The following is a 25,713-nucleotide window of genomic DNA, read 5'->3' as shown; positions in this document are numbered from 1 at the left end:
AGTACATAGTTCAAATAAATGACAAGTAAGGCTGAAGTACAGCAAATTCATAAGGATGTATTGACCAAGAAAAACCAGAACCATCATGTAGAAACTACTTTACACGGGTTAGTTAGCTGAATAGATTGTTTGCACAAGGCATTTATCCTTCAACACTGAGATAATCTCATTCACTTCACTCTCACTTTAACACAACTGGTTTTAATTTTTAGAGAGAATTTAAGGTAATGAACTAATTACTTAATGTGTTAATAAACTCACAGCAGCTTGCCTCCAAGTAAATGTAAATTACCAATTTGCAAAAAAAACATGTCAAATGTATTAAGGCAAAATAGGTTTATGATTTGTCCTACTGAGAAATGAATGCCACATCTCCCTTTAAAAAGCGCTCTAAACTTCCCAAAAAAGGTCACTGGTGATTAATGTATCTCCATGTCATCTGGGTCCAGTAACTGTGCAAAACCAAGGTTGTTGCTTAAGGACTTCAGTGTTTATTACCACCCAGTCTGCTTCCATAAAAATCTCTGAACCTTAATTTCCATTTCCACTCTTTGCCCTCTCTTCCTCACATACGTGATTTTGATCGAATGTGATATGTGAAATTACACAGATTAAGGGAATTCAAGTTATTTGCTTTTGTGTACTTAGATTAAATTTTTAAAAAGTCTTAAACATTTTATTCTTTGAGAAACTTAAAGGCTCCTAGGAATATTTTATCTTGAAAAATGAAACTGGTAATATCCAGAAATATAAATAAAATTTCTCCTAAGGATTATCTTACATCACAAGTCTCCTAATGTAAAAATCTTCCTTTGTTTCGTGCAACACCACTGTCAAGCAGGTTCTGCCACTCACGCTCAACAGATTTACAGCCTACAGGTTTAAAAGTAGAATAACCACATCACTACTATCTTAGGCATGATATCCTCTATCATAAAGCTTATGAATGTTTGTTAATTTCAAGAAATTTTGTGACATATTTCTACTCTCTTAATACAAAACTAGAAAGAGGTTAGAATTATTTCTCTGGGTTAGGCCTGGACAGCACATATTACTGGGTTATAGATGAATTTTTACACATATTAAAAATGTCCTTTGGATAAATGAATATCTATTTATAATTAATTTATAATGTATTATAGAAGTTTGCATAGATTTCGATATTTTAGGTAGAAACATGCATAATGTCTAAAACAGAGCAATTTTTAAAGTAAATGGGATAATACTCAACCTTGCTGTTAGAGTCTTGATATATATATATATATCAATATATATAATGTATATATATATACATGTATTTATAAAGAAGTTGCTTTTGAAAAAACTATTTTTTAATTTCTATGTATGAGTGTTTTACTTGAATCTGTATGCCATTTGTGTGTCTTGTGCCATGGGCCAGAAAAGGGCATCAAATCTCTTGGAATTAGAGAGGTACAGATGGTTTTGAGGCAACATGTGGGTCCTCTGAAAGATCAGGTGGTGTTATTAACTGCAAAGCCATCTCTCCAGTCCCTCTTCTATATTTCCTTTAGTCAAGACTTAAAAACTCTAGAAGCGGCCCTTTTTAAACACCCCTGCAAATATCCAGAACTAAGAACGAGTCAGTAGGTACCAAGGTAATTCATGTCAAGAACTCATATGTAAGAAGTTTAACAGTGCATGGAATATAGAATATAAAGGATATTGAATGGTTTTTGTTTACTTATCTTTTTTTTTTTTATTTATTTATTTATTTATTTATTTATTTATTTATTTATTTATTAAGGATTTCTGCCTCCTCCCCGCAACCGCCTCCCATTTCCCTCCCCCTCCCCCGATCAAGTCACCCTCCCTAATCTGCTCGAAGAGCAATCAGGGTTCCCCGACCTGTGGGAAGCCCAAGGACTGCCCACCTCTATCCAGGTCTCCTAAGGTGAGCATCCAAACTGCCTAGGCTCCCCCAAAGCCAGTACGTGCAGTAGGATCAAAAACCCTCTGCGATTGTTCTTGAGTTCTCAGTATTCCTCATTGTCCTCTATATTCAGCCAGTCCGGATTTATCCCATGCTTTTTCAGACCCAGGCCAGCTGGCCTTGGTGAGTTCCCGATAGCACATCCCCATTGTCTCAGTGTGTGGGTGCACCCCTCGCGGTCCTGAGTTCCTTGCTCGTGCTCCGTCTCCTTCTGCTCCTGATTTGGACCTTGAGATTTCTGTCCCGTGCTCCTCTGTCTCTGTCTCTGTCTCCTTTCATCGCCTGATGAAGGTTAATATTTATGAGGATGCCTATGTGTTTGTCTTTGGGTTCACCTTCTTACTTAGCTTCTCTAGGAACATGCATTATAAGCCCAATGTCCTTTAGTTATGGCTAGAAACCAAATATGAGTGAGTACATCCCATTGTTTACTTATCTTTAAAGACGGTATATTGCTTGATAATGGCCTAGTAAACTAGGTTTGTGATGGAGGATGATAAAGGTTGCCTTATAGTAAAAGAAATTTATATATATAGAATCCTAGCCTTAGGAAAAGCAATACATGAAAAATGAAGGAGCTGTTAAGATGGCTCAGGGTAGTAAGAATGCTACCTGGCAAGACTGACAACCTGAGTCGAATACCTAGGATCCACGATGGAAGAGAGAACTGATGCCTGCGAGTTGTCCTCTGCCCTCCATATCCATGCATTGGCATGCACTTCTACTCTATAAATATGTAAGTGCAAATTATACACAAAATCACTATAAAGCATATATTTTATTTAGAGAAATAATGTTACTTCTATTCATTATGATCTTGCAACTAACATTTCAGCTGTTATTTAACGGTTCACAAAATAAGGAGACTTCAGCAAAAGGCATGCATGTATAGTATACAAGCTTATGTACAAAACAAATAATAGTAAAATACTCCAAGAAAGAAAACAAAAGGATATAACACACATAGAAAATGAAGACAGAGGAGGCAGAGAAGAGGTCCCTGTGCAAGTCCAGTCCACTTTGACCTCAGCAAGATAGTCAGTGACTGACATCTCTCTACCAACCACAAAGAATGCCAGGCTCTCTGAAAATTATTTTTCAAAGCCCCAAGGAAACTTAAGCAGACTCTGTAGTTTTTTTCCAGTTTATGAAAATTGGATTCCTATAAAACGAAAATGGACCATTTTTACTGCAACAAAACCTGATTTGTAAAAGCTGGAAGCAGTTTAAGGATACTCTTAACATGAGGTTCTTGTTAGTCTTGAAAAGTAAGAGTTATAATAAAAAAAGCTCCAAAAATATGGCACGAATACGTAGTACATAATAGGAAAAAAATCACCTCGCCTTGCTCCCATTATTTTTAATTAGCTTCAATACCAAGTTCCACTTTACCCCCAACACCAGTTCAGACTTGGGAGATTTGCATTTGACACTCTGATTGGCAACCCCATAGCTAATGCCTGGAGCCCTAATGCATTTTGCATTAGCTCTAAATGTCGGGAAATCCTGGCGCCAAGAGGTTCAAACCAATAGTGACACATGTCTAAAGCCAAGGATTTGCTGTCCAACTGCCAGTATCTATTTTATCAAATGTCTGGTCTCTCTTGTAGACTGAGATAGATGAGTTTAACAGCTTTCACTGTTTCCAATTAAACTGCCTCACCATATTACAAAGATGCCGGCATTAGGACTATGAAGCACCTTTGACTTGGACTTTAGGAAAAACAACAATATAGATTAGGTTTAACACGTCTTTCAATTTGACTTAGTTTCTCAGATTTTAATATATATATATTTACTTAATAAACATCATTTAAGGAAATAAGAAATCATTCTTTGAACAATTAAAAAATATATATGTCATATAAATTAGTAATTTATTCTTTACCAGAAGTCACTTGGGATCAACTACTTTACAGGAATCTACTCAAATTGAAATGCTCCCATAACAAAGCCTGAAAAGCCATGGGAGTTGATTGGCAGGTGGCGCTTTCCACTTCTGTAATCTGTCTCATGCACTGTCCCACATATCGCTGGCAATCATTAAAAACAATGTTGGTGATACAGTTTTACCTTTTATACATTATTCAATGTTAATCAAAATGTTTAATTTCTTTAAAGGCATATAATTACATAAAAATGAATATAAGTCTTATTTAAGGAAGGCAAAATTAGTAGCAGTTTGCTTTATTTAGATTGGCAGTATCTATAGGATGATATAGGATGATAAGAAACATACAGGGAAGAATAATTATAATGGTAGAACAATTAGGTTTATAAATGATATAAGCAATTTTTTGCTATAAATATTAAGACCATATGCCCAAATTATCTTTTATTTTTAATTTTATGGAAAACATTAATACTGTGAATTGTTATATGATAGAATTATAATTAAAGAGACTATATTTAAGTATTTATAACTGGAATGTCAGACACCTCAGAAATAATCAAAAGTCAAATGTTTTTTGTAAAAAAAAATCAAAAGATAGCTATCTGTAAACTAGATTGTATACACTAGATGATCAATAATATTTATATCAACTATTATAATTATAGTTATATTAAATAGTTTATTTCAACTATTTCAACTGATCATTGAGAGTTATAACATACCGGTCAGGAGAAGACAAATAATGCATCACTTAAATTGATTTAGCCTTTGCTATTGATTACCTTCCACAGCTTCAAAGTAAGATGGTATTGCTGAAATATTGCTCACTTATGCCACTGACCATGGAGAAACTGAGCCACTGCCCAACTAGACACTTCACTCCTATAGCATTCATGGTGCTGGAAGGTACTTTGCAGGCTACTTGGGAGGGAGAAATCTTCAGTATTACCTAGCTACTAATACTGCAACCTACAATAGCAACCTTTCTGCAAATCATACTGGCATAATAGAGGCACAAGTGTTATAGGAATAACTGCCACCTTTTGATTAGATTCAAAGACTGTCCATGAGATGGAACCCATACCTGCCACTGACCAAGCGGCCAAGAACCTGAGAACAGGTAAGTCACAGGCCTTAGGAGAAAACCTGCTCTTATGCTAAAGAAATACAGCGATAAAATGACTCCTAATAGGACATCACTCAACCCTTTCAGACAAACTCCTTGCAATCAATGATAATTAACACAGAAACTCATAACTGGGCAAGGCACAGAGCCCTTCACCCTACACAGAAAGTAGTTATCAAACCCCTACTCTTAGGGCTCGGGGATCTTCTTGGAGGAAGAGGCATAGGTGGTGGATGACTCCCAGGAAACAAGCATCTTACAGAGACTATAGGGCTGACGCACATGGGAATGCACAGAGACTGACAGACAGCATGCACAAGACTTGCATGGGACCAAATTCCAGCACAGGGAAGGAGACAGGGACACACAGTCCCACCCTTAATCAAGAAGTCACTTTCAATTAACACCTGCTGGGGAAAGAGAGATTTCAGCTGAAAGTCAACAGTCAGACTGAAGAAAAGCGTTAAACCTTAGTGATGGCAGAAGGAAGAAAATGTCCACACATTTTAGCAATAGTTTAAAAATCTGTAACATGATTGATGAAGCTGGACGGCTGCTGAAGTGAACTTTATTATACTGAAAAGCAATGCTGTCTTATGAGATACTGTTTTCCTTATGTATTTTACTCACTGCTAATCCTACAGTTATAAGTCTTCTACTGCTGTGCAGTGTTGGTGCACACCTTTAATCCCAGCACTCAGGAGGCCGAGACAGGTGGATCTCTGTGAGTTCAAGGCCAGCCTGGTCTATGAGGTCCAGGACAGACAGGGTGCATAGAGAAACTGCGTCTTGATACCTCCCAATAAACAAACAAACAAACAGATAAATAAAGTCTTCTACTCGTCGAGACAGAGCTTTTTAGCAGACTGCTCTATAAATGTTAAACTATATGCCGTGTGTCTTCATATTTTGTTTTGGACACACCAGGAAATACACCAGGAAACACAACTAGAAACAACTGAGTTTGTTAGTTTGCACACTACTATCTATTTCAAAGGACAGTGAATATTTTTCAAAGTAATAAAACATTATTTTTTAATAAACTAGCTGAAAAATAATCATTCTCCTAGAGAAATAGAAGGTTTTTATCCTCCTTGTAATAACAAAGGCAGAGATATTGAGGACTGAAGAAAACCCTAGCTTTTCAAAACAAAGGAGATGCCACAACTGAGTTCTCTCTTGGAACATAGCTTACCTGCCGGGAAATGAGTGCTGCCCAACCACATCTCCATTCTGGAGGTGAAAATCATTGAAAAAATCTGGGCTTATGGCTCCTTCAGCAGCAATCAATCCATCTAGAAAAAGTCAAAGCAGTAACTAGTGAAACATACTTACAGGGAATAAAATAGAATTACCTTATTGAGCAACACATTAGAAACCTATTTATTTAGTCTGGAAAGAAAAATGTCAGAATGGCATGCTGTTGTCCTGAGAGTATAGAGTATGCACAGAAGGCAATACAACATAAGTGGTCACCACATTTTATCATCATAATAGAGTTGTCACCTAGTCCCTACTGTGTGCTAGGGAATACCAGTGCAGGTAGACTTGCCCCAGGGGACTTAAAGTACTGTGGGTAAGAAAAGGCAGGAAAAGATGAAGGCATTCCTTGTGATAGTCAGGGACAGGCTAACAAAAGATCATGGATAGAGGTAAAGGAGGCATGGAACACCACAATGCTGGTAAACAGTAATACTTCAGCATGCGTCTCATCTTATAACCAGAGAGCTTTAGTTACACAGCATGCTTGGAGAATATACCAAAAATAATTTGCTGATACTAAACACTTAACAATTTAAATGGTAAACATTAAAACACACACAGACATGTATTTAAATGTTTATTTTTAAATAAACGTGATTTGCACATTGTGTTAAATGGGTAAGCTGTATAAAATGTAAATACTTCTTGATGACTTGGTCTTTATTAGGTATTAATTATCATATAGCTATACCATCAGGTTATCAGATATATTTGATTTCCTGAAGAGCTCTACACTGCTGTTTTTGCTTATAAACATTTATTCTTCTAAATCTCAGCCTGTTAGTATTTCTTAAAAATGATGTAAGAATTGTATCACTTTCTCAGTTGCCCCAAGATTCTAAATGATCTGCTATTTGTAGGATAATGCAGAGGAATAACAGTTACATGTGTTTTGGCTTCAGGCTGTCCTAAGCCTAGAACAAACCCTTAGTATAAGCCTTAGGATAAGCTGTTTGCAAGACTCTGAGGACTCTGTGAGTCGCCTGTGCTATATCATTGAATGTAGAAATACTGGCCAGGTCATACTGATCAGGCTAATGAAAAATATGGCATATAACTGGCATATTATTTAGTTACCAAATGATTATTTTCTATATAATACTTTCATGATAATAGTGTGATCAATTTTGTGAAAAATATACACAATTAAAACATACAATTTCCTTACAAAAGAATTTCTCTTTGGATACAATAAAATAATTTATTTATAAATTATAGACAACAGTAGATATATGTATCATGTGAGTATTAGCACAATAAAATATAGAGGAAATTATTGTTTATAGGGGTTAGAATATCTAACTTGGGGAGAGGAAGAATCAAAGGTATAACTGATTTGACTCTTCAAATATCAGTAGGACTTAAATGACGTTTGGTTGAGGGGGCAGTGAGATGGTAAAGGCCCTTGCAGACAAGCCTGATGGCCTGATTGACATGAGTGATGCACTTGATGAAAAAGAACCAGCTCAGGCAAGTTGTTCTTTGGCTTCTATACACATGCCACAACATACAAATAAATAAATATACATAAGTTATTTGAGATAAAGGTGTATTCAAGGGAGATTCAACATACCACACTGCAACTGTTTTACTTATTTGCATATTGTTTGTCTCCCAACTCTTCCTAGAATGATAGCTCCAGAAGGACGAAGACCCTGCCTTATTCACTGACACATCATTGGCACCTAGTAACCCCATTGTTATCCTGATGGATGAAGGTCATTGGTTAAATAAAAAGAAACTGCTTGGCCCTCATTGGTTAGAAGATAGGTGGGAGGAGTAAACAGAACAGAACGCTGGGAGGAAGAGGAAGTGAGCTCAGACTCCACAGCTCTCCTCTCGGGAGCAGATGCCTCAGAGAGATGCCATGCTCCCCGCTCCAGGGAAGATGCACGCGATGAAGCTCCTACCCAGGATGGACATAGGCTAGAATCTTCCCGGTAAGACCAGTGCTACACAGATGATAAGAAATGGGCTAGTCCAGGTGCAAGAATTAGCCTAGAAGAGGCTAGGTAGAAATGAGCCAAAGCAGTGTTTAAATGAATACAGTTTGTGTGTTGTTATTTTGGGCATAAGCTAGCCAGGCAGCTGGGGTGCTGGGGACGCAGCCTCGCCACCCTTATTACTACATTATCCTCTCAAAATACTTGATTGAGAACATCATCTCACTTCTGCTTTGTGCTGCCAAGATGTGAACAGCTCTCCTACACCATGCCTTCCCCACCATAAGAGCCCTGAAAGCATGAGCCAAATAAACATTTCTTCCACTGAAAACAAAACAAACAAAAGTGTATTCAAAATTGCTCAAATTCTAAATTTAACTAATATAGTTAGCAAAAGAGCAGGCATAGTGCTTTGTACTTTAATAAAACTTCCACACTAGTAACTTGGTACAAATCATGAATTAATGGCTTTGGTGGTTATTTAATTGTTGAGTTGTTATATAAATGCAGAATAGTCCTCTATACTGTGTGATACACATTACTGTGATTGGCTTAATATAGAAGTTGACTGACCAATAGCTGGACAGGTAGAAATTAGACAGGACTTGAAGGTAAAAAGAGTGCAAAGAAGAAGAGGAGGAGTCACAGGGTTGTGAGCCAGATGCATAAGGAGCAACATGGGAAGGTCATAGATGAGGTAAACGCGCCACATGGCAGCACATAGATAAATATAATTGGGTTTATTTAAGTTGTAAGAGTTGGCTGGAGACAAGCGTAAGGTATTGGCTGAGCATCCGAAATTAATAATAAGTCTTTGTGTGGTTATTTGGGGAGTGGTTGGCAGGACAGTGCTGATCAGTGGTCTAAATGGAAAACTCCACCTACATACATAATGGGTATTAATCTTATTATTTTACTAAATTTAAAGTACTTGAACTTCAACTAAAAGTAACATTTGGTTCTGATTTTACATCTGCTAGAAGTTAAAGATTCTATGAATCAAATACTGGGTAAACATTGAGAAGATACAAAAACAAAATCATGGGGAAATCTAACACAACAGAATGAAAGGAAAGAAGCTAAAAAGATAAAAACTCAATTTTGTATTTAGTATTTTGTGGCAATCTGGTTAATGTTAACAAGGTAAAGATTAAAAAACTCAAGCTACTTTGCAAAATGAAAACCAAAATAACTCAGGATGAGAATATGAGAAACCTGTCAATTGTAGAATAAGTAAAATACCAAATGATGTTAATTCTACACTTAAGACCAACACAAAGAATTTACCTGATATTTCTGAAATATAACTGTACACAACAAAAGGGGGAGACATTGTCTAGATCTCTATGCAATACATCAAGAAATGACACAGAGGTTCATCTAATCCCTGGTGGACTTCATGGAAACAAATGGCAAAAATTCATAAAATGAAAAGTATTGAGAACTTGTCTGTGGGAATCCAAATCTCCAAACTCACAACATAAAGCCTGCACTGCTAAAAGCTCAGCATCTTCTGTCAGATGAAGGAATGTAAAAAACAAAAGACAAAGGATGTCTAGGGATGGTCAAATAGTCGCAACTTACTTTCCCAGCAGTAGTCACTGTTTCTAAATTTCAGTATACAAGATACATACATACACATACATGTATGTCTATGGATAGATACATAAAACATATATCTACACACATACACATGTATGTGTGTAACTTCAAAGATACTATGATTAAATTCTAAAGAGTCTTGCAGAAAATATCAACTTACATTCTAAGACACTGAATTAAATGAATTAATTTTTAGAAATGTGGTATAACTTGATGTGTTCTGACATTTTAATTGTATTAAAAACCAAAGTTGAAGATACTATGAATAACGATTATCTGGTGTGGGAGGTCCTTCTGTTTATGTGTTGCTTCTATTGGTTAATGAATAAAGAACTGGCTTGACCCAGCATGGTAGGAGGAAGGCGGGGTCAGGGAGAGCCATGAATCTGCCACCTGAGACAGACACTTGGAACTTTATCTGGTAAGCCACAGCCACATGGTGATATAAGATTAATCGAAATGGGTTAAATTAAGCTAGAACTAATGGGCCAAGTAGCATTTTAATTAATATATAATGGTTATTTTGGTTCTGGGCAGCCGGGATGAATATGTGGCCCCTCCTCCAACAATTATCTTTGAATATTGAGAACTGATTGATTAGGATTCCTCTGAATCATATACTTTGTATTATTTTCCTTCATAAATTCTGATCATGGAAGGGAGAGTTACATGTTATGACTCAGAAACCCAGGTTGGCTGGAGCACATGACCTACAGGCTGGAAAGGAGCAGCCCTTCCTAACTGCTGCAGAGTTTGGTTAGGAGGGAAGCTATTCCATTTGCAAACTGGAGCAGAAAAGTTTTGGAATTCAGGTGCCTTTATTAAATATAAAATGGTATGTAATAGTGAAAATTTTCAATATGTATTTATGAAATACATAAGTGAATATGTGAACAGTATACTGATTAATATGATATCAATTGTTAGTGATTAGATATAATGGCAAGTTATATTAGCATTCAATCACTGATCGTACACAAACTGCCATTAATTTGGTTAGGATTACTTGAATTCTTTCTTTCTTTTGTTGGTAACAGACAAGAGCGCATGGTTAGGAAAGCTTTCTACGACCCAGGGCCCTCCAGTCCAGCTAACACTTTCATTTTTTAAGCCTTTCACAAGTCTTTACTGGGACTCTTCTGTTTCCTCAAGTATAAATGATTTCAAAATGGTATTTTTAATATTGGTGATAATGTAAAAACATTTAAAGCAAAATATAGAAAAGTTTACTGTCTCTGTGCCAAACTCATTACCCCTGGAGACAGCCATGCTCAACAGTGTTATAATAGATACATTTGTGTAATTTTGAGTAATATCTTTTTTTAATTTTGGTCTTTTGAGACAGGGTTTCTCGGTGTAGCCCTGTCTGTCCTGGAACTTGCTCTGTAGACCAGGCTGGCTTCAAACTCAGAGATTCACCTTCCTCTGTCTCCCAAGTGCTGTAATTAAAGGTGTGTGCCCGGTTAGACTATTATTTTCTTCTTCTTCTTTTTTTTTTGGGGGGGGGGGACAGGGTTTCTCTGTGGTTTTGGAGCCTGTCCTGGAACTAGCTCTTGTAGACCAGGCTGGTCTCGAACTCACAGAGATCCGCCTGCTTCTGCCTCCCAAGTGCTGGGATTAAAGGCTTGCGCCACCACCGCCCGGCTAGACTATTATCTTCAAAGTATTAGCAGGGTTTAGAAGGGAAAGCTCTAAATATTCCGAATTATCACCATATGTAATACAATAGTCTAGAATTAAAACAAAGTAATGGTAGCATTAAACTGCTTAGATAAAATAAGAAAACAAAATAAAATTAATAAATTATATATTTAATAGATGTAGAACACAGAACAAATGAGTGTCACATTGTTAAGTAGAAGTCAGAAATCCTGGAGATGTTTAACTTACACATCCTAGAAAACAGGAAGCTTCTAACAGCCATTAACTATCCTGGCTACACATACTTTAAATGGAGGTTACACCAAAGACTAACTGGGGAAAAAATCTTACTAGTTTTCTATGTGCAGGAACTATTATCTGAAATTATTAACAGAAGACTGCTTGTATACTAAAAATGTGATTACAAAGTTTGGGAGCATGCTTGACTGGCAGATAAAAGCCCCTTTTTATAGCACACAAATGAAGCATGTGTTTTCGCTTTGGTTATCACCTTACCTGAGCTGTAGAAAAGGTCAGGCCTTTCAAGAATGTCCCCTTCATGGATGTATGGCTCAATTCGATCATCACCATACAAGTACTGTTCGCTCTCATCCATCTGACGACTCTCGACCATCTCCAACCACTGAGAGTTATGCCAGCGAAACTTCTCACTCTGAATTTTCTTTGCCCATTCTTCATCATATTCCTATTAAACACAAGCATCAAGTGTTACCATGTAAGTCTACTTGCTTACTGGTCAGAAACATTTTTCTAAAAGGGCCTTCATTTGGGTCAAAGGAAAATTAAAAATACCTGCTTAGAATTGTGTTTTAGCCATAAAGAAAAACTAAGTATATGCCAAATAGGTCATTGAATAGGTGACTTGGCTTTTCTCTTATCCCTAAAAGATGACTTAGTTACAAGTCAGCCATAGTCCAAGAATAAACCTTATAACACCAGAAATCCTATTAATGCCACAACTAAATGTTTCTGATCTTTTATTTTAGCTTTTAGAAACAAGTGGCATTCTTAAAAATAATAGTTGATTAGTAGCTTATTTCATTTGGCAAAAAAGCTAAAACTAACTTTTGGCTTTGATTAAAAAATTAAAAAATCTGTTTGAATTATTTGAACAAAGATATATTCAAGGGAAACATACAATTTGACTCTTTTATTAGAATTTAAGTTTCAAGCACATGAGTTGAGTTGTTGGTGTAAAAATAGTAATTGAAATTCAGTCGTGGCCCAGGGCATATAAAACCACAGCTGAGCCATACCACTAAAAGCAAAAGTGGCTTCCTAATAGTATTTGTGAGATGTTACAGATATAGATAAAAGATACACTCCCTAATATATTCATAAAGTTTATCTACCATAGCTATACTCTGAAAAAAGAAAAAACCTTATTCAGTTATTATCTCATTTTATTTTATAATATTTTATTATCCTAACTCAAAACAAAAATCCATCTGGGCTGGCGACATGGCTCAAAAGGCAAAGGCATTTGCATCAACGCCTGATGACCCAGTACAATCACTTGAACCCACATAGTGAAAGAAAAGAAATGACTACTGCCCTCTGACCTCCATATGTGTACTGTGGTACACACACACACACACACACACACACACACACACACACACACACACACAAACACTAAATATTAAAAGTTAAAAAATTAAAAAAAATATCTAATAAATGTATAAGCAGAAGGCTCATCACAAGCCCAGAAACTTTAGCTTCCTTTTTACCTTATGTACACTTAATGGTATTTATGTGTGTGTATATTTTCTGTGTCTTCATGTTCACATGTATGGGCGCATGTGCATAGAGAAGGTCAGGAAGGTCAGCCTTGAGTGTTGTTACTCGGGCTATCTACCTTGTTTTGGGGGACATGGTCATTCTCCAGCCTGGAACTCAATGAGTGGTCTAGGCTGGCTCACCAGTGAGCCACAGGGACTCTCCTTCCCTGCCGACCCAGTGGTAGGATAATAGGTGCCTCTGACCTGCTTTTTAAAAAGTGGATGCTAGAGATTTGAATTCAGGTCTTCATACTACCTGAGTCATCTCCCCATCCTTCCTCTTCAGCAGTGTAACAATTGAAGAACTTGAATGTAAAATATTAACAAGACTGACAAGATTGCAAACACAGAAACCAAGAATATCCATGAATATCCATGGCTGCCTTGAAACTCTTCTAGTAATACATTTTTTTTTTAATACAGTGAGCATAGAAGTTAGCAGCAAATATGACAAGGTCATGCCATGCATTCCTTTAAAAATCTTGCCCTCCTCTTTTTTTCAAGATCAATTTATGACTGAATTGTCCTCTCAGCCTCATGCATCACAACAATATAAGAGTAAATACATATATACCATGAATGACAGACTATACTGCAGTTTTCATTAAAAAAAGCTTCTCTGCACTGGTGAGATGACTCAGTAGACAAAAGGACAAAAGATGCTAGCAGCTAAGCCTGACGTCCTGAGTTTGATCTCTGGGACCCACGGAGCAGAAGAAAACTGCCTCCAGCCAGGTGTCCTCTCACCTCTGCATGCACACTGTGACAAGTGCATGCTACACACGTGTAAAATGAAACTAAAAGAAGCCTTTTCTGATTTCAAGTATATATTTTTAATAATTAAAATGGCCTTTGACCCTCAGCACTGCACTCAAAACAGGTCTAATCTCTGCGACTAGCATAATGATTGACATGTATTATTGCCGAAAGTGTCACAACAAAAACACTCTGGGGAAAAAGGCAAAATTAGAAGGTAAAAAAAGGGAAGTTATTCAGTAGTAAGCTGTTACCACTTAGAAAATAGAAAATTACATCTTACAAGATCTTCAGCAATATTTACAGAATCCTGCTACCAAAAACATTTGGCCATATTCAGCAGAGCCAGCATGAGAGGTTCCTTGAGCTTTAATAGATACGAATACTTCTATGTTGTAACAACGTATTATAAATTCAAAGGACAAGAAATCTCAATCAAGGTGATCAAGTCTTTAAAAGACTTTTTAAAAATCTAAATGAGCTATAACATTACTTTTGAAAATATTTTGATCTTGCAAAAGTATTTTTATTGAAATATGAACACTATTAAAAATACAATATCATTATGTAGATACATCCCAGTGTATGTGCGCATGTGTGTGTGGTTTTTAATGGGTCTCTGAATTTCAAGTTTATTCGCTTATTTATTCACTGTGGATGGGTGCATTAGTGCCATGGTGTGCTCATGGGGGTCAGAGGACAACCTTGCTTCTGGCCCTCCTTCTACCATGTGGAGCCTGTGGCTAGAGCTCAGGTCGGTAGGCTGGGTGGCCAGTGCCTTCATGTGTGAGTCATTCACCACACATAGCTCATGTTGAAAATTATCATCTTTTTAATTTAGAGGCTAAGTATGACACATTTTAAAAACAACATATTGTGTTAGTTTCTTCTAATGAGTGATAACCTAACTTATGTTTTCTAATATTTACCAAACAAAATGTTTTAGAACTAAGCATCTGTTTTGTGACATACTATTCATTTAAACACTTTAAATCTAGTAGCAGTCAAGAGATCTAGTTCCCAGTCATACTTCTGCAGCTAACTGAAGTATACATCTTGCTAAAAGATATTATTTGTAGTCTCAGGTTTTTCACTTGTAAAAAATAAAAATTTAGGAATTACTTAAGTGCTAACATTCTGTAAATATAACCCTATAATAAATATCTTTTACTTCATAAAGGTATTAAAGATTTACCCCCAAATAGCTAAGAGTGGTGGAACCCCCAAATGAGTAGAGTCAAAAATGAATAAAGGCAAGCTATTGTTATCAGTTCCCTATGGCATCGCTCTGTGGTTCCTAAATGCCCACTTTCCATCCCACAGCAAGAAACGGCCATGCGAATGTAAGCGGTTCAGCCACAGCTAGCACATATGATCATCCAGCTCTACCAGCCTCTGTAGGAACGCTCGAGGGAGACACTTCTCACGGTTGAAACGCTCTTTTCGTGAGGGGTATATCCCTGGGTTCTGTCTTCAAGTTTCGATTTTACCTCGAATTTAAAGGAAAACATGGTTTGTCTTTCATTTTCTTCTCTTCTCAGTTTCTGACATTAGGATCTTAAGCTCTCAGGTTCCATAAACTCGAACGTGTCACAAAAGACTTATGGTTTGATTTTACATGGAATGTGCCATCCTTTTTGAAGTCCTACATCACATTGTTTACTAGTTAACCACTGAAACATTCTGAAGGCTTCCCCAGCCTATTATCAGAGTCTGGGCACTCTCAGGGAAACCCTTGTCACTGGCTTCCGTCACACCTTGTATCTGATTAACACACTCTAGGATAACACAGAGCTACACAGATCTGCTTTGTGTCCTGGAGCAATTGATGGGAAACAGATTTTTTCCCCCTTCTTTAATCTGGCAGTCCCCTAATTGAGACTGCAATATGGTTTATTTAATAAAATTTTTCATACTAAATTAAAACAAGTCTAGGATAGTCCAGCCTTTTGTTAAGGCTAAGTAGCTCCAAAAATGAGACTTTTTATAGTTTAAAATATTTCCTCCCAAAGACACACATATATATTTATAGTAAACATACATTTAATAAAGTTGTTGGGTTTTGTATATATACTAGCTCTTTTCCAACATGGTTGTCCCTAGTATGGACCTTCATATAGCCTGGACTGAGACAAAATTTAAAGCAGACCATTAAGGTACGATTATCTTCTCAGACAAACTTTTTTCTAAAGTACTGAGAAGACTAAGCTGTACAATAGCACTTCAAATATGCCACTTTAAACCTCAAAGTAAAATACACAGATGAATAAAATTTAAATAAGAAATCATGATATCTCTTTTATGCTTTGTTTGGGTTTCAAGTCCAACTGTGATCAATTAAATGAAAAATAAATAAAGATATGTAAGTATCAAGGAAGGAATATACAAACATTCATGTATATGTAATTGCTTAATTTCTAACAAGCTGGAAAAATATCTGAAATTTCTGCTTTTGCTTTTGTGATACAATAATGAACTACAAAAGAGGGCCAACCAAACTTTTGGCATTATGTTTAATTTCACTGCATAGAATTAAGAAAAAATATTTTTTTTTATTGAGAAAAGGAAAAAAAAAGTATCCGCCTCCTCCCAGCCTCCCATTTCCCTCCCCCTCCTCCCACCCTTCTCCCCCTCCCCCAAACTCCTCTCCCCCTCCCTCTCCAGTCCATAGAGGAGAAAAAATATTTTTAAATGTACTTACATTGATACATTAAAAATGACCATGTCTGTAACCATTCAGAAACCAGAGCTAGCTTTTGACAAGCTTATTGAACAAGCTTTAGCAACAATTCATTTGAAAAGTCTCTGCTCTGTATCTACAACCAAGCTACATGCCAATAAAAGTGAGAGTAAGGCCGGGGAGACGGCTGCGTGGTAAAAGTCTCAATCCTCTGGTGTGAGACCCGATTCCATTCCCAGAACTGACATAAAGCTGAGAGCCATTGCGTGCCTCTGCTATCCAGTGCTCCAACAGCACGATGGGAGGCAGACATGGGACAATAACCAAAGGCTCATGGGCTAGCTAGTGTGGCATGTGTGACGCAGTGAACACGTCTCTAAGGTGAAAAGTGAGGCCCAGCAACATAGGTTATCCTAACCAACACAGGTACCTCCACTTAACCTACACATACACACACAGGGGTGGGAAGAGGTAAAGGGAGAGAGATTTTTAAATGTTAACTATCATGTACCCATTTTATTCAATTCTTAAACATTTTATGATGTTTGAATGCCAGATTTCTAATCTTAACTCAATGCATTTTCTCTGTAATTTTAAGTATTCTCAAATACATTTTAAAGTATTCTCCTTGGTAGCAAGATTATTAAAAAAGCAGCTTTTTCATCTGATAGGCCTTCTTGAAAATCTTTGTGAGGAAAGTTAACAATGTATAGAGACTGCATTTATACCTTGAATAGTTTATCTCATTTAAATAGGTCATCAATCCTATGCAATATAAAATTTTCTGTACTTATAATACCTTACTTTTCCAAGTTAAAATACTAACGCTGGGTATTAACTTGATTATTGAAACACATTCATTCCATCCATGATCATAATCAGTTGCAGAAAAAAGAAGAACTACTCTTCAAAATCTCAACAGATTAGTTATGAAAGGACAACAAGGACACTGGTGGTAGAAGGACAGAGACATCGGTATTGTAGCAGAGGACATAATCACACCTGTCGTACGCACCATGGAAATAGCACAGGACATCTGTTGATGGGGCCATACCACACTACCGTTCTGGGATGACTAGCTTCCGTGTTTAGATGACAACTCTCATTGCTCTCCAGAGTCTAGACTGTAAACTTCAATACTCAAGGGCTTCGCACTGTTGAGTTCTATATGCCAGTAGTTACATCAGTGTCTGGCACACACTATGTGCACAGTAAACATATCTTAAGCGTATGACAACCCAATCATGTCCGAAGAGGTATTTGTCTGCCAGTTTAAAATTTTTGAGGTTCTCAAACACTTCATATGAAGTTGAGGCCATACTAAGGAACTGAGTTTTAGAAGCCCTGAGGAAGTCTGTGTAGGTTCTCTTCCTTTCTTGATTCCCAAGGCCTGGAGTCTTAAAACAGAAGTCCAAATACCTATGTTCTCTCATATGGCCTCCCTGCTCACCCCCACACTGGTACCATTCATGCCTCTCTAAGCTACAAGCAACCTCAGTTGGACAGCAACAACTTACTGTTACCACTGGAGAGATTGTAGTATGCAGTATGTAACCCTCTTTGGTTTACAAAGAACCATCACACATGTTTCAGTTCACGAATTCAGGATTCTGGCCCAACTACATTAAACAAATCACCACTATAACAGTATTTGCAAAATATTGCAAAATTTGGGGATCAAATACTTTACTGAAGATGGCATATTTTCCTAAGGCATTCAGTGTTTAAAGTTTGTGTTATTCCACATTATATGTCTTGAGCTGCAAATAAGTTTTTTCTTTAGATACCAATGGCCTTCAGCTATAAATAGTCCCATATATATGGTCATTTTAAAGTTATGATATAATAGCTTCTGTAAGAAACCAAAATCTAGTAGTGAAAGCATTTTAAAAGGTCATCCGCTCCTATCACAGGCAAGTTTCTAACAAAGTCCTCACAGAATGAATTACTTAGCCATTATTACTTAGCATTGCCAGAGATTTCACATTGTCTCTTGATAGTTTTCTTTAGTGCTTTGCCACCTTTGCTGTTTCCAATCACTGTTTCTCTTGTTTCAAATTATGCCATGCTTCTTTTCCTTCACTTCTGAAACAGATTTAGGATGGACAATTTGCACCCTCTATTGTGATCAGTAACACTGTCCGGCCTCAATGAACAGCTCTTGTGAGGGTAGAACTGCGCATTAAGATGGCTTCCTGCAGATCACTGCAAGAGGGGCAGAGGACTGTGAGCCAGAGATGGTGCCAACTCCAGAAGCAGCACTTTTAGGACACAATAGCACAGTTGTACATATGTGCTCAATGCTGAGACAGCATGCACAAGACCTGTATGAGTTCATGTCTGACAAAGTGCCAGGATGGGGGGGGGGGTGAGAGACACAAAATTCCATCCCTGAGAAGCTATTGGTAAAGGATAGAAAAGGAGCAATTGATTTACTTAAAGGTGTAGCCTTGGAAGATCTAACACACTTAGTAGATGGCCCCAAACCCAAGCATATATAGGCAGCACTAATGAGACGTGGTGGGTTTTAAGAAAGTAAATGAGGAAACACAGGTTGGTATGAAATAGGGGGTGGCTCTGGGAGGAGATGGAAAAGTGCGTCAAATGGGAATATGATCAAAACATAATGCATAAAATTCTCAAATGATAGAAATTAAAAGAAGATGCTTTCTCCTGAACAAGGATGCTCAGAAAACTGGGAATATAATTTTCGTCTGAGATTAACTTAAAAATTGAATATAAATTAAGTTATAAAATCAGAGTATGGATCATTTAACAAAAAAGATATTTCCACAGCAGAAAAAGCAATTTCCTTTTTATTTTTTAAAGGTTCTAAAAAAAACACCAACCCTTTTCAGTTAATTGTCATCGCATGGAATATAAAAAAATTTCCAAATTTACTCGTTCTGATAAGTTCAAATATAAACAATGAACACTAATATATCTGTCCAAAGTACATATGTAGAATAATTTTGGGTTAATTAAAAGTAAACAGGTTATCTTCTTATGTCACTTAAAAATCAAAATGAAAGCAAATAATATAGTTATTAGTTGTCCCAAGGAAGGGAAATGTTGGTCCATATAATTTACATATAAATTCCTCAACTAGATACATGACCACCATCTGTTAAATGTACATGAGCATTTCTTCTAGTCCTCACAGCAAGTCTCTATAGATCAGAAACGCCATTGAAAACCGAGTGGTCACTATTTTAAGTGGTTCACTGAGATTATTTACCGTATCTGTAAAAAAATAAAATGAAACAAAAACTGGTTGAATTATAAATGTAGTAGATCAGGTTGCCACTTTCAGAAAGTCAAAGATTGAATTATCATCAGAATGTCTACCTAAGCGAGGGGAAGCATGTTTTTAGGGCTTGCTATAGTTCTCTACTGTCTGGCTAAAGCTGAACCTTAAAGTTTAATAGCAGAAAGGTAAGACAGATAAGTTTTCAGTAGAACAGTTTGTTTCCACACCCTCATGTCTTTCCATTGGCTCTACAGGGTTTCACTTCTAAAAAGAACAACCTGCATATGAGCCAGTTGGACAGCACAGTAGGGCTTCCAAATTACACAAATCATCACATGAGTATCTTTAAATACTTTAGTCTATTTAAAAAGTTTTTCAAATGAATGTTTTCCAATGTGAAAAGACAACTACCACATGACATCCTATCAAATACTGATTTTACACACCCAGTGCAGAGAGCTGTACAGAGAAATCAAGTGAACTAAGTCAACCCATGTTTGGGTTTTCTTTTTATACTAACTTGAAAGAGATCTGATGACACTGTGGGGAGCCACATAAACATGGCAAGCTGTTACATCACAGCTTAATTTTACTGATTCTTCTTGAAATTTTCATGACAAGAAAGCTCTTTACAATAATTATCTAACACTGTTCTCTTTGAGGCTTTAATTTTAGTGCTGACTAGAATTTATAAGTCTCTCCAGGCTGGATGGGATCAACAGTAAAATGAAGGCTGGGAATGTTTACTGGGCTTTGACAAATGAAAGCCTTTAAAAGAAAATGAGTACCATTTCAATACAGTCTTGGAAGCAGAAGTCAAGATTAACATAAATTGTAAGGATGTTATGGGAAGTGAGGGAATAAGGTAAAATATAGACCTTAAGAAAACACCAACACAAAAACTGGCTGCACAAAGGAAGGGTGGCTGCAGTGTCTAGGAAAAATCGCGCATGAGAGGGAGGCACCTCCAAGTATAAGATAAAGAAGTCAACTCAGATTGCTTATTTAACTACAATAAAATATTTTATCCTATAACATATTTGTATCTGTGCCAAATATTTTTACATTAAAGCTGAGGCTACTGCCAGGCAGTGGTGACACACACCCTTAATCCCCGCACTTGAAAGAAAAAAGCTGGTGGATCTCTGAGTTCGAGGCCAGCCTGGTCTTCAGAGTGAGTTCCAGGACAGCCAACGCTGCAAAGAGAAACCCTGTCTCGCAAAAGACTGAAGTTATCGTTAGAGCTACCATTCATTTACATTCTAAAAGAAAACACCTAGTACACCAATCTAGACATGTCTTCCATTTCTCAGTGAGGGGAGCTGGAGCACACAAGGTCAGGCACGGATGGATGGCTCACGGCTGTCCTCACTGTTTAAGCAGACTCACACGTAGAACTTTATGATGCCTCTTATTCCCATGGTACAAATTTTATCAACAATGACATTGTGATATATTTGAAAATGGTAAATATGCCATTAAATTGTTCCCTAAGAGTATTAAGTATTTTATGTTTATTAGCTCCATTTTTATCAAGATATGGTATACTGGTAAAGACTCTCTCTATATATACATATACACGCACATGTGTGCGCTGCACACACACACACACACACACGAGAGTATCTATCTACCATCTACTCTATCTATCTATCTATCTATCTATCTATCTATCTATCTATCTATCTATCTATCATTTCTCTATTCTGACTTAGATCAAAGCTAAAACAACATTGTATCAATAATTCAAAACCACAGTGAGGTAGTCTAATCTAAAAAGTGGCTGGCATCAAATATGATGAATTTCCAAAATAAAATCTGGGACATTAACAAGAAAGTTCCTGCTGTTAATTGTCTACTTCACAACGACACCACTAACAGAAATGTTAGCCCAGTTTATTTTCAATGAACTAGTTAATTGATTTCTAAAAATGTTTATTAAAAGAGGTTGCTAAGCTCCTAAGAGTACTGAAGGTGGCAAGCGGGCTGTATTAGCAGTACACAGCTAAGGTTAAACCAAGGCACATACTAGCCTAAGGTTCAAGTCCCAAAGAACTCTACAAAGTTTCCGAGAAAAATCTTTAGGATCAGCCAGTTTCCTACCTAAAACGTAGATCATCCCTATACTTTAAAATGTCCCAGCATCAACAATGACGTGAAGACATTTGTACTTCCTCATTATTAAGTACCTCATAAAACTAATCTATATATAGAACAAAAATGATCAAATAACTGAAAAAAAATCATTTGCATGAAATTTGATTCATTTTATAGGCACTGACAGCACTTTCTCTTCTTTTACATGTTTCTAAAAGTGAAATGATTCCTGGATGGCACGGAGACCAGCCTGTGTTCTGTGGTGACTTACAAACCTCCCTAAAGAGCCTCGGGTTAAAAGTTGAAAGCCAAAGGATCTACACTCAGATAACAAAATTTTCTAGATCGTCACAGAATACAAATATTGTGTTGTCACTCAGTTCTAATTGGGTTTACATAATTTTTTCATATTTCATAAAATAAAATCAGATTTTTTTTTGTAGAGAGAATACTTACTGCGATAATATCTAATGTGTTATCACAGACTTTCCGGATTTCATTATTCTTATCATGCATCAGGTCTATGAGATACGCTGGAGCTTCTGAATGAAAGTGGTTAAAGACACAAAATGAACTGAGATTGTAGCTCTTCAGTTATATAGAAATTACACACACCATTATGGCAGCACAATTGCTTTCTTTCTTTTTTTTAAAAATTTATTTATTTATTATGTATATAATATTCCTTTCATGTCTGCCTGCGGGCCAGAAGAGGGCACCAGATCTCATTATAAATGGTTGTGCGCCACCATGTGGTTGCTGGGAATTGAACTCAGGTCCTCTGGAAGAGCAGTCAGTGCTCTTAACCTCTGAGCCATCTCTCCAGCCCCCACAATTGCTTTCTTGATCTGCCATGTCCATGATATTCAGGGAAAGATTTCATATGAAAGTGAATAACATCAACTAATCACTCGAATCTCATATAGTTGCTATAGTAAAAAAGAAAAAGAACTGGAAAAATTATGTCATTTTAAATAAGAGATTTTAAAACAGAATTTAAAGAAATAGTAAAATATATATGACAAATATAAATCAGAATTAGAAAACCCAAGGAAACAAAAGTTCAATAAAGAACATGAAAGAGAAAATGAGCATAAAAATAAACACAACAGACTCTTAAGAGAAGTATACGGCAGACAATAAGACAACTTATATATAAAAACTAAATGGACAAAAAGGTTAGAAAATTTAAAACACAATAAGGATAGGCAAGGGAGTTAGAAAGACAGCTCACATTAGAGTGCTAGTCTTGCAAACTTGAGAACCTAAACTCATTTCCTAGAAACTATATTTAAAAAGTGGGTGTGAAGGTGTGAGCTTGTAACCTCAGTGCTGGGAAGGTGGTAAGTGAACCCGGGACTCACTGACCAGTCAGCCTGTCTACTTGCTGTGTTCCAGGCTAATGAGAGGTCAGGTTTGGAAGAGTAAGAGAGATGGTTCCTGAGGAAAGACAGCTGCGGTCATCCCCTGGCCTCTACACACACACACACACACACACACACACACACACACACACACACACACACAGGTGCCCATCCACTTGCACAGACACATGCACCTGTACACACAGGAACATGTAGACACAATACACAATAAATAAAAAATAGATAAGGAACTGCAAATTTAAATCCCTAAGACAAAATCCAAAGCAATAGAATATAATAAATAATAGAAACTAATTCAAGAGAACTTTCCAGGGGGTCGGGGAAACTTTATATGTGAAAAGTACATTTGAAAAATTTCACTGTGGTTTCTAAGTCTACTTACAGCAAAACAACTTGATGCTAAAGAAAGTAAACATTCTTTTAGTTTTTCTGACCAAAAGACCTAATCACTCTAGGACAAAGGAAATTAAACTGTTCTCAAAATTAGGATAGTAAGAACTTTAACTACAGAGCTCTCCTTGGAAGCAATGCAAAATGGATGGCAAATGCCTCTAAATTGCTAAAGAGAAAAAGTGTCAACCCAGAATTAGATATTTTGCTAAATTATCAGTACATCAAGAAGCTGTTATTTTCAGATAACCCTATTTTATTATTTATATATTTACTACATATAAAAATACCTCATTATAGGTAGAAGTCAATTCAAGAGCATAACAACATAGAATGCAAGCAGAGATAGGAGCCAAGGAAATAAAACAAATACATAAATTTCAGGTAAGCACTCATTTTTAAAAGGTAATAATTAAAGCGTTAAGTTGTATGGAAATATTTTACAACATACACTCACACGAATTTGAAGGGAGATTCTCTGAACATCTATACAATGTTGCTTCTAGAGGTAGTGAGTTACTAAATAAACTCCCCAATGTCATGTGGAAGACCTCCTGATTTGTTTTTGGTCAGGGAGACAGACCATGAAGGCCTCCAAAACAAAACATGCTCTTGTCATAACTGTTGATGGTCCACAAAAACCAGATGATAAGACCTTAACTGCATAAGACAAAACACAACTTGGTTGTAAGATATTGAGAAGCTGAGTGGCAATTGAGGTGGGAAGCATCTCCTTGCTGGCTAGCCTTCAAAGTGCCAGAAGGTGATACGATGGCTGCCAGGAGAAAAATGGTATCGAAGGGCTTACCACTTTCTCAACTCTATGAACAACAAAATCAATTTGCCAGGCAAGATGAGCCCACCTGTGTAACAGTCATGACTGTTATGGGGGAAACCAAACACTGTCTTCTTGGATTTGAGGCCTGCTTCACAGGAGAGAACCCATGCCAGACACTGCAAACTCAGTCAAAAACCCAAGCCTGCAAGGATTATAGGCCCTAGAGAACACTGACTACTGTTGTTTAGATAAACTGATAAGGCATCAAACGACCTTCTAAGTATCTATGTTTATACACAGAGGTAAATGCTAGTCTTAGCCCCTGTAAGTGAAGCCCGATTTAGAACTCACAAAAATCTTTAAGATAAAATAGGTTGTCTTTCCAAGAAGTCCCCTAGTAACACATGACTTGTCATTCTGTTTTATGTCTTAACTTTTCATAAACAATTTTTTATGGGCTAAAGAGACACCTTAGTCTTTAAAGGCTATACTCACTACCAAAGCTTCAAGAATACTTTGATGTTTTGTCTGTGTTCTGAAAATTTGAGTGAGGGAGAATTCAAAGTTAATGGACTAATCATTTGGTGGAGGATTCAGGCTGAAAAATCTTTCTGCTTTTTTCAGCTGCTGTGTGTGTGTGTGTGTGTGTGTGTGTGTGTGTGTGTGTGTGTTTTGGAACAAATAGCAAAGCTGTGGAAAAGATACAGATTGACCAGGAGTAGGAGTGCAATTACAGCTTAACATAGAGAGGCTCTGGGTGCTAAAGAGATCAATAATATTAAGAAAAAGTGAAGTAATTTTCAGTCAGACAATAGAACAATAGGAGAGGAGCTTTGAAGGCATTTATATGGACTCCATCCATTACAGGTTCTACAGTGCAAAACTTCAAACTAAGACTTCCCTCTGAAAACAGCAAGTCTCCAGGACACCCTCCTGAAAAAAAAAAAAAAGCAACTTAGGCGAACAGAGATTGCTGCACCACCAGTGCAAGGGGGATATACTAGCATTCAAGTGGACGTGCGCCCCGGCATTGTCCACATGGACTGGTTTTGCAAATGTGCAAAATGAGGATTTATGGCCTTATGGAGGGTTGCACCAAGGTTCCAGAGAGAGTCCATGAAGGCAAGCGGGGTGTGGATGTCTTGGATTTCCTAC

At 36.9% G+C, this 25,713-nt stretch overlaps 1 protein-coding gene across 4 annotated transcripts in view; it reads right to left on the bottom strand.

Moving 5' to 3' along the window:
• The window catches only part of Kifap3 (kinesin associated protein 3), a 137,886-nt gene that overhangs the window by 25,855 nt on the left and 86,318 nt on the right, over window positions 1-25,713 (bottom strand). For all 4 annotated transcript variants that reach the window (XM_075988446.1, XM_075988444.1, XM_075988445.1 and 1 more), the window contains exons 17-19: window positions 22,462-22,547; window positions 11,937-12,126; window positions 6,167-6,266 (exon numbers count right to left, since the gene is read on the bottom strand). In XM_075988446.1, the coding sequence (XP_075844561.1) occupies window positions 6,167-6,266; window positions 11,937-12,126; window positions 22,462-22,547 (376 nt within the window). The remainder of the gene's footprint in view (window positions 1-6,166; window positions 6,267-11,936; window positions 12,127-22,461; window positions 22,548-25,713) is intronic.

Source organism: Microtus pennsylvanicus, chromosome 10, assembly GCF_037038515.1.
Source record: "Microtus pennsylvanicus isolate mMicPen1 chromosome 10, mMicPen1.hap1, whole genome shotgun sequence".
NCBI lineage: Eukaryota > Metazoa > Chordata > Mammalia > Rodentia > Cricetidae > Microtus > Microtus pennsylvanicus.
This window is presented reverse-complemented; position numbering and strand designations above follow the sequence as displayed.